A 10685-nucleotide genomic window follows, 5' to 3' on the forward strand; every position below is an offset into this window, starting at 1 on the left:
AATAACAATCAACGCTCGATTTATCCCCCGTCTTCACCTCATTTTGATTTTAATTGAATATTGACTTTCACAATTTGAGTGACACGATAATTACAATATTCTAGTTGTAACAGATTATACAAGCAAATATGCGACAAAAGCAACGATCAACGCCCGAATACTTGTTTTCAAGAGAACTTAACTTGTTAGCAGTGATAAAATCATTTAGATCGTATTGCTCATCACACGATGAATTACTCAAGCTGAATGAGAGAGGTCACATTATACTAGATTGTTGCTTTTATTTTCCATCACATACTTTCTCTGAATTGATATTAACCTAATGTAATATCAACATACTAATGATCACTATTTTATGATTTCTTCGTATTGCAATTCAGTTCCGTTTGATGTAAGCATTTTCATCAGTCATAAGTCTAATATATCTTGTATTCAACCTTCTCTCCATTCTTCACTAACACAAGCCTCCCTCTATTTTCCTCACTATAATATGTTCATATTTTAGGATATCATCATCTTCATATCTATGCGGTTTAAATGCACCGAAACAAAAAAATCCAGCTCCATTTCCTATTTTCATCATCAATTATGATTATCAGATTATGTTATCCAAAATTACAGATTCCGACATAACATTTACCTTTCTGTTTGTCATAATCAACTGATATGGGGCCTACACCTACATATTTTTATTTACAATGCTAAATATAGAATTACATTCTAATTGAGATGAATATTAATCGGTTCCGTTTCCCTGTATGTTTGACTATTCATTTCTTTCATTTACCTCTTTATGGATCTGTCGATATCAAGGCATTGTAAGCATTCTAATTTTAGGGCGACCTTATTGATTCTTCTCACCCTCGAATTACCTCTCGCCTATTATTAGGATTTTAACTGTTATTTGGGGGTATCGAGAATGTTAACGAAGTCTGTGTTAGGGTGTGAAACCGCTTTCACAGAGATGATGATCCCCCAAACTGCAGGGTATTTTAGTCCAGAAAAAAAGAGAGAGTGAGAAAGAAAGAAAGAAAGAAAGAAAGAAAGGAGTGAAGGAAGGAGTGAAGAGAGAAAGAAAGGGAGATAGATATACAGAGAGAGAGAGAGAGAGAGAGAGAGAGAGAGATAGAAATACATAATAGGGTGCGGGGTTAGTGTGTTAAGCTTCAAGCATAATGAACAGGAAGGGGGTCGAAAAGGTGGAAATTTTGGAAATTAATAATCCAAATAATTTTTTTTCAACTAGGCCTATATGTTTTTTAAAACGAAACAGCAAGTGACAAGGGGGTCGAAAAGGTGGAAATTATGGAAATTATTAATCCAAATATTTTTTTTCAACTAGGCCTATATGTTATTTAAAACGAAACAGCAAGTGACAACGTAAGAGTAAAACCAATAGATTGAATTTCCTTATGAAATATCAAAGTCAGTGAATTAGTGAGGACAATCCAAAGAACTTTTACATTTTCTTCAAAACTTTATCAACGTCCTCTTTTATATCTTCTTTAAAACCGAAAAGTCACCAGAATCTATGATCGCCTTCTTGTGAAACTGATATATTATTTTGTCTTAAGTAATAACTGCGCTGTTTTAATGCTTCGAAAATTGTTTACAAATATTGTTTGCTTTGTGAATCCCATTTTTAATTTCTTCTAAAATTACGGAAAACGTCCACTTTTATTCTGATGAAATCGATACGCTATATCAATTTAACATTATATTGAAGTCTACCATCCCATTTTTATTAATCATTATTGAATTTGTATATTATTCTGGTAAAGTATGATTATGACAGTGAGAAGTGATTGGTTTCGTCGTGAACGATGTATTTGCTCAATACGGCAACATGTGGCAACCGATTCAGATTCTTATTATGAGGTCTTCCTTCCCTTCACATGCACGCTGAAGACTGTCAAACAACGCACCTGTCTGTACCGTTTCAATGTCCAAGTTCCCCCCCCCCCACCCCCTCTCCTCTCTCTCTCTCTATTATGTATCTCGTATCCGCCTCTCCAATCTCTAAATACTCTTTATATGTATACTCCGTTTTATTTTTTCTCCTTCCTTTATTACTCCATCCGATCATGGACCTACTAGTACCTAGGTCCATGATCGGATCCACCCCTCCTTCCCTTATCTCTGTTATTTTGTCTTTCTCCATGCCGCCGCTCTCTCCCCTCTGACCCTCTTTCTCCACGACGCTCTTTTGCTTATTACATCCTTTCTTCTCCGACCATGTTTACTTTATTTTTGTTCCTTTCTTTCTCTTGCTCCAGTCCCATTCTTTCTGTCTCCACCCGTTCTCTCCTTCTCCCTCGTCCAATCTATACTTTCTACTTTCTGTCTCCTATTCTTTTTTTTTCTTTCTCCTTTTCTCGCTCTCCATCCCTGTTTCTTCCCTCTCCCTCTACTTTCTTGCATTTCTATCCAGTAGGTTGACTTATCTAACATTTTTCTTTTCTATCTTCATCAAAATCTCTCAAATCTCACTCTACCCTCGTTCAGAGCCCTCTTTCATACAGACTCACACACGTCCCTTTTTAAAACAAGATTTTATTTCGTAAAAATTTTGATTAATTTCATCGGCATTTTTTCTTTTATTTACACGCTCGAGTCCTCTAAAATGTATACAATACAAAATAAGTAAAGGATTTTTTACGAGAGCGAAAATGTTAACTCATTTGATACATCACATTTAACAGCTTTGAACATAAGAAATTAAATAATAAAAGAACATTGTTCAGGGAATGTAAGCTCAAAACGTGATTATACTCTATACGACCTACCACATGTATGAAGAACTAACTATGTCTTAAGTAAATATTGAAGTTTACTTTCATAATTTTGTAACTAACATTCATGCTGTATGGATCAAACTTTATACACCAAGTATGTAACGCACACGAAAATAATGATTTTTATAAACTATAGTTTCTCAGTATTGGACTACACATTTAGTCCGAATCATCTTTACATATTGCAACGCACCCAATTATCTCTTTGTGTCTTTACATGATGCTAAATTTGATTTGCATGTCGTACTAGGTTTATGCTGACAAAATATCTCATTCGAATTAAGAACCTATACATAATAAATTTCATAAAAAGTATTGTAGAAGAGTTCGAAGTTTGTTTTAGAACAAGAAAAACATGAAAAAATTGTTAACAGCATGTCGAAAATTCAACTATAAATGTTAAATTCCATTGTGTATTTGCGCAGGGCCATTTCCATAGAAAGAATTAGAAGTCGATTCATGAATTCAGTGGTACAAGAAATTGAAAACTGTTAAATGGCATTGTCTTTAAGCAGAAACAGGGAAGAAATTAACGTGAGAAAAACAGACTTTTTTTACTGCTTTTTTGGACAACGCTTTAAAAATAGTTCATAGTTCATCATGCGTTAGCCTTCTTAGTCTCTTTTTGTCGCATTCGTGTATTCGAGATCGCGAGAACTTTCCATACGTCGGATACTCGACATCAAACGGAGGTGAGAAGAGCTGGACAACGCGCTCGACGATGACGGCGACGATGATTGCATATTCCTCCGACAGAGCCTCATTGCTAGACGCTCCTCGACCTTCTTCACCTCCAGCTGCAATGCCGTTGAGAAGTCAGTGGTAGACGTCGATGAGGCACTCGAAGACGAGGACGGTGTTCGGTCGACATCACGATGTTTGAATTCGTCACCCGTGTCGTTGACGATGGCTGTGACCGTGTTGGATGTCGTTGTTGCGTCATGAGTCTCGCTATCTGATGACCAGACTTTCATCCGTTCATCGTCCGAAGTCTTGGGAGAAAAAACAAGTTGGTTGGCCTGCTCGTCGTCTTCTTCGCTGCTGTGTTCGTCATCGCGTTGGCCTTCCTGTACGGCACGGACGTGGGCGAGGTGGACTTGCTGTTTCTCAAAGTTCTGTTTGCGCCATTTGATACGTCGATTCTGGAACCAAACTTTAACCTGTAAGTGATGGAAAGAGAAAAATCTTCATTATAAAATAGGGAAATAAAACCATTGATTTGCAAAGCAATTGCTTTTTGGCAAAAATTTTAATTTCTTACTAGTTAGAAATAAATTACAAATAAGATCATTCTTTGATTGCATAATCAAGGTAGCATTGCCTTGCATAAAATATACAAATTATAATTTACATCTGTTTTTTATTTAAAAAAAGTCTTTACACAACCACCAAACAATCAAGACATTTTGTTAATCTTATTAACAAAATAATTGTACATTAAACCAATTAATATTCATGTTAATACAGAATTTTTATCAGTTTGTTTCAATTATAACTATGATAAGACAAACTCAAGGGGCGTGTACAAAAACGTAAAGCCCCACCCCGTCCCACGCATCCCTCTTTTTTATAAAACCATTCCGCGGTCCCTGCATCTTGGGCCCGTCTTACAAAGAGTTACGATTGATCCGATCAATCACAACTATGGAAAGCCAGCAAAGTCAACATCCAAAATGAAGCTTTGTTCAAAAAAATTATAGATATGAATGTTTATCCATAAATTTAATTGATTTCTTGACAATTTGGTGTGTTCTCCTTTGTTTACAAAGGACATTTTGCAAATTTCCTTTAAAAAAAATATGACACTGTTGGATGTCCATAAAGTTACGATTGATTGGATCAATCTTAACTCTTTGTAAGATGGGACCCTGTAGTCAACGTCAATGTTGACTCACCTGTGATTCTGATAGATTGAGCTCAGCGGCAAGATAAAGTCTCTCACTGCCGACCATGTACTGCTGACGGTCAAACTCCTGTTCAAGTCGCTCAAGCTGTTCTTGGGTGAAGATTGTACGCACTCTCTTGGCACGCGGATTCCACTCGCTCTCATCGCAACGAAGTCGCTTCAGAGTCTTATCTGGAGAAGGGAAGAACAATGGGAAAACAGACATTTAGCATCAAGCATATTTCAACGGAATACAAAAATATCAATACGTAAAAACAAAATGTGAATTAAAGTTGTATTACATTATCCAGATAAAACTAGCTTTGTTCGAAGTTTGAATTTTTACTTTAGCGATCCGGAACAATCACCTCGGTGGTTTAGTACGAAATATCTTACGAATAACAGAAATACTGTTTTAATTGGTAACAATTATTGTTTATTTTGAAGTGTGGCATTGTTTGATATCCGAAGTTGAAGTTTAAAGAAGAATAAATAGACCTAATAGATTCGCCATCCTTTCTTTGCAATCTGGTATACATTAAGCATGGTATTGCGGTAAAAGGTTCAGGTTGCAATGGGGTAATATGAGGATTGAGCGACCCAATTAAGGACCCCCCAAAACAAAACAAATAAATAAATAAATAAATTTGGAGAGAGCTAGGAGCAAGAGTGTATGTGAAACCTAAACCAATTACCTAAAGATTTGAGTTGAACATTGTTTTTAAGAATAACTGGAACACCTGGTCAAGACTTAATTGCTTTTTTTTCTTTACCGTGTTATATTAAGGACATGGACCCATTAATAGGAGCTAAGCCACAAATCAGTAAATAATCCCAGAGGGTTGATTAAAGCAAGTGAGTGTTTGAACACCATTATTGGAAGTGCTAAGCCGGTGTGTTAATCTTTTAACAAGTAGGTGTATAAATTGGTCTTGTTTGAGGACCTTTGCTGTGTCAATGGACGGTGAGGTCCTCTTCAGACACCTTAATGAAGATTAAAGAACCCCCGTTTTACTCCCAGAAAGGATACATTGTTACCGATAAAACCGAGGAACTATTAGGTATAACCATGCGCCTTTGAAATCTATGAACCTTTTATCGTGACGTCATTGAACAGGTGCGTAAGAAGTAGAATGTATAATTCAATTTTCGGAAAATGAGCTTCTGCTTCTGTCACTGTTGCAATCCTTTCAGTGTAAAAGAGATTTAGATACAATGAGAAATAGTGGCTACCAACCTTTCTTTTTTCTTCCAATTTTGGTGTTCAATATATCTGCAAAGTTTCTGCAGAATATTTTTGATCATGTTATGAAGATATCATTAGTAATGGCATTACATCGATTTTTGTTACCAATTGATCGGAAGAGTTACATTAATTTGATTGAGCGATGATGACGGCTTTGTAATATATTTTGAGATGGTACCTAATTGATCCATCTCGAGCTATTCATAGATGGAATACATCGATCCGTTGTCGAAGATTCAATTAACTTGGTCCGGCTGCCGTACAACCCGACGATCGAACCACTTTAAGAGCTAGATTTCCAATCATTGTAATCAAACGATCAAAACACTCCAATATTATTCGGCCATCCTTGGAACGCGTGAAACCCGGTGCTACTTTTCGCGCAAAACATCAATACACCCCTGTTGCGAAGTCTGTTTATCTTCAATTAAGACCTTCTTTTTGGAGCTCTTGAAAAGTCCTTTCCCTTTTGTTAATCACTTAAGAATGGATGAATAGGGCGAGGTGGATGCTGGGAGGGGGCTGATCGAGCCCGAATTACCCCCTTTCTGTAAATTGCGTACCCTCACCGGTGAGGGTCGACCGGACAGATAACCACGCCCTATTAGGCGCGGTCTGAGATTTTTAGACACCGATGGCCGAATTATTGCTTTTAAGTTAGAAAAAAATAAAAATTGGCCAGAGTTAGCATCTTTCAAATTTGATTTAACTGAGGTCAACCAAATGGTGCAGCACCATTTTGACATGTACACGATTTGATAATTGTGATCATTATTAATGTCCTATTTCAAGTCTGAAAACTTTTATAGAATTTTACCGAAAGAGATGCGAGAATGAGTTTGCCATAAATAAATTGCCACTTATATGTTTGGTGACTGCTAAAAACACTTCCCACCAAAACGGTTTTTTGTCTTTATAGCTTTGAATATTTTTTTTTTACATAACGCTGACGCCTGAAGATATTGAGCAATACTTCAACTTAAGTGCAGAGTTCGATATATATTCAGAAAATTTTTCTATAATTATTCAGATAGTAACGACTATAAAATAACTACTGAGTGTTTTTATGATTCACTGATAAGTTAAAGAAAATTTAAATGAACAATTTTAATAATAATACAAACTAAGAGTCAGAAAATAAAAACTTTCCACTGTACAAGACAACGGTAGAATGCATGATTTCTATAAAAATAAGACCACGTCAACAGTTTAGAAAATAATACTTGTAAAAAAGACGTATCCAACAGTTAGCCAGACCCTGTAATGAAGTCCGTTTGATATCACAAAAAGACATCGCAATAAAAGATTAACTGTCTTCATTACAGTGTCTCGAAAACGGATATAGCGGGATGTGAGAACACTTGATAAACCCTTCCTCTATTTATTTCAATCATCTTTCATTAAAACCACCAGGCCGTTTAATCAACTCGTATCAAAAGGAAGATAAGTCATGGTGGTTGGCATATTATACGAGAAACAATAGGCGCGTTAATTTGAAAAGGTGTTAAACTTGACCGCGGCCAACGAAGCGGGCTTTTGCTCTTTGAATGATCAAGTGGAATAAAGGAAGAAAGACAAGGCCGTCATAAGGTCAAAAGAAGTGAAGAAAAAAAAAGAAGAATGAAGATTGTGAACGACTGGCCAATCGATTGACATTAATGAACTTGACAGTGGGAGCTGATCAACTGGTACCCATCTTAGATCTTTACCACGATGTTCAGATTTTTTGGAGCATGTTAACTAAGCAATAACTTGAGATGATTCGAGACATTCTAATTGAGACTGCTCAAGGAACGGGTATAGAGATGGCAAATGCTCCTTTACATAGTGCTTGTATTGTTGTCTGGATATTTTGATGGATATATTTCTCTCTTTACTCAACTATTTACACCTTAAAGGAAACACGGACATTAGTATATGGATCTGTTACCACATGTTTAACTCTTCAATATACAAGCATAAATGGGGCAATCGAATTAAGATAATTCTACACAGGAGAGTAACAATATTTCAAGTCCTGTTATGGAGATAGAAACCGTGAAAACCGACTCCCAAATCGAAAAATAGTTAGACGGAAAGTTCAAACTGGCGATAAGTTCGTTTTGCTTAAGGCCCAAAATAGAAACAAATGGAGTTTTGATTAAAATCCGCCAAAAAAAGCAGTTCTGAATTTTTAAGATTTTTGTTTTGTGACATCTTAGACTATAGCAGCTTGCACATAAATTATGTTGTGCGATAAATTTCCCCAAAGTACCACTTCTCAAAAATGGGGAAAAAACTTATAGTGATGATATTTGTGCGGTGGTGATATCATCATGATCAGGCACATTCCTTTCATCATGTTTAATGAAAATATTAAAGAGCTTATGGATTTCATACTACAAATTAAAAACTTTAAAAGTTCATAACTCTCTATTATTTGTTGGATTTCATTAAACCTTCATCAGTATTTTTTTTTCTATTTTTCGGCCTTAATCAAGGTTTGTTCGATTTTCTTCAAAATATTCCATAGAAGGTGTCACAATAACACAATATAGAGGAGAATAATTTCGTGTGAAAAAAAATGATATAGATAAAATGATTGAAACAAAACATAAGCAGTGGCGTTATGAGTAAAAAACGGATAAAAATGAGGGGCCGAATATGGTGTATGTGTTAACATTTCCAGTACAAAAAAGAATTTTTTGATATATTTTGTCATCATAATGTAAATATGTTTCATCTCATTTCACACTTTTCCTTTTAATTTTCTTGTTGTTTCTACTCCTTTTTGTTTTTCTATTCTTTGCCATGGAATTTTTAGGAGTGCCCATCCATGCCCCCATCTATCCGCCAGTGATAAAAAATAATGTTTGGAAAAATAGAGAAGAGTTTTGTTCACTTACCGGAAGATTGTTCGACATTCCTCCCAGAATCAAACGCTGTGCAGCCGAGACGTTTTCCTTGACTGCCAAGGTTCGTCACTGAGATCGTCGATGTCGACTTGGCATCATGGTGATCATCGAAGAGGAATTCGGTAGGATGGCGTTTTGTTCCATCAAGGTCATGTCTGAATTCGGCTGCATGGAAGCGGGATCCATTCCAAATCTTTGAAGGAGATGTCGGCTTCGGCGAGACGAAGTTGAACGAGTCCGGCGACGGCGTCGAACCTCGGTCGCTTCCGTAACCCGACCTTGAGCTACTCGAATGGGAGGATGATGATGGTGAGCGCTTGTTGGAGGACAGGATAGCGTCGATCGTGAAGGCAGTCTTCGTTTCACCTCCGTTGCTCGAAGCGGAGTCGGGGCTGCATGGCGGTGATGGCGAAGTCCTTACGCATGATGATCGCGGACTCTTCAATATCGAAGGTGGTGACGAGTGAGGGAACGTTGGTGACGACATCAGAGCTTGGGGTTTTAGCGGGGGTGATGATGGATAACCAAATGTCGCTGCCTTCCATGGATTGGGGAGCACGACGCGGGATGATGGCTGTGCCATGGCAGGGAAGAGAGGCGATGGATGGAAGACGATGGCTGGTGGATATACTCCGAGAGAGAACGGAGATTGCTCAAACATCGGGGCAGCTCGGGGCATCATAACGGGCATCATGTTAGAACTCAGCATTGTGTTATTATTTTCTGTTTTAAAAAAAGACATTGAAACAAGATTTAAAGAAATGATTTCAGATATCTTCAGTACCGAAAAGAGATAAAGTAGCGAGTATTTGATTAAAAGAATAAAGAAAATAACAATTAATATTTCACTATTAATTAAATGAAAAGGTGCAATGATAACTATGATCACTGAAATACATGATATCGCAAACGATTATATTAATATCATTATGAATACTATATCATTTACTCTAGTTAAAAATCGAACTACATTCACAAAGTGGAGAGGTTTTGAGAAACTCACCTGCTTGTTGGCTCTACCTCCAGACAGACTGGCGCCTCGAAGCGGGCAGGTGGAATTTAAGACCCTTCAAACCGTCTCCTTCCAAATCTAGTCCTCAACACACCGCCTCAAACAATGCCACCAAATCCTCTTTTCCAACGGATGAATGGGGCAAGGAGAAAATCCTATTGGTAAGCAAAGGAAAAGAATACGCATCTGATGAGCTGCAATTTATTGCAAGGGCTTAGTCACACAATAGGCTTTGCAAAGCGAAGGTGTTAGTTATTAGCCGGCTTATGTCAGTTTTTGTTAATTCGGAAGTCTTTACGAACTCTCTTTATATAAACTGGACGTTGATGGGGACTGAGTGTATCGGTAATGGCTGTATGATGAAGAATGGTAAAGAGAGAGGGGGGGGGGTAGGTGATGACAAGGTAAGGTTAGAGGTTAGTCTATCATCCGCGAATTAAGCAGACCCGTTCGAATATAAATTTGATGACTTGAATCATTAACAGTATTCGACTACATTTCTTGTCATATTATATTTTCAAAATGTGAGTATAATCACTTTTAAAGTATAGTCTACTCACATTACGTATTACCGTCCAGTTTTTCTTCAAGGTTATTTTTTCGAATCGATAAGTTCATCGAAATCATAGACTAACTTATTCCAAAGTTTATCTCAACACGCATAAAGAGCGAACACAGTGATTGGCTGAAGTATCGCTGTTAACCACACCTCCTTTTACACGTAATGATACGTCATGAAGTCGTGTCAATCAAACGTCATAATCAGAACATGAAGACTCGCAAATTAATTGACGAGGAATTAAGTCTCGTCGGGTGCATGTTCGGCCTGCTGCATAGTCCCCTGATATACTGT

At 37.1% G+C, this 10685-nt stretch overlaps 1 protein-coding gene across 1 annotated transcript; it reads right to left on the reverse strand.

Moving 5' to 3' along the window:
- Positions 1–2573: 2573 nt before the first annotated feature.
- On the reverse strand, positions 2574–10194 carry LOC121425171 (homeobox protein Nkx-6.1-like). Its single transcript, XM_041621172.1, has 4 exons — positions 9824–10194; positions 8812–9543; positions 4691–4872; positions 2574–3955 (listed from the first exon to the last, which is right to left on the reverse strand). Exons 2-4 carry the CDS (start codon positions 9527–9529, stop codon positions 3410–3412), a joined length of 1446 nt encoding a protein of 481 aa, XP_041477106.1. The 5' UTR covers positions 9530–9543; positions 9824–10194; the 3' UTR covers positions 2574–3409.
- Positions 10195–10685: the final 491 nt, after the last annotated feature.

The sequence above is a fragment of the Lytechinus variegatus genome, chromosome 12 (genome assembly GCF_018143015.1).
Source record: "Lytechinus variegatus isolate NC3 chromosome 12, Lvar_3.0, whole genome shotgun sequence".
Lineage (NCBI taxonomy): Eukaryota > Metazoa > Echinodermata > Echinoidea > Temnopleuroida > Toxopneustidae > Lytechinus > Lytechinus variegatus.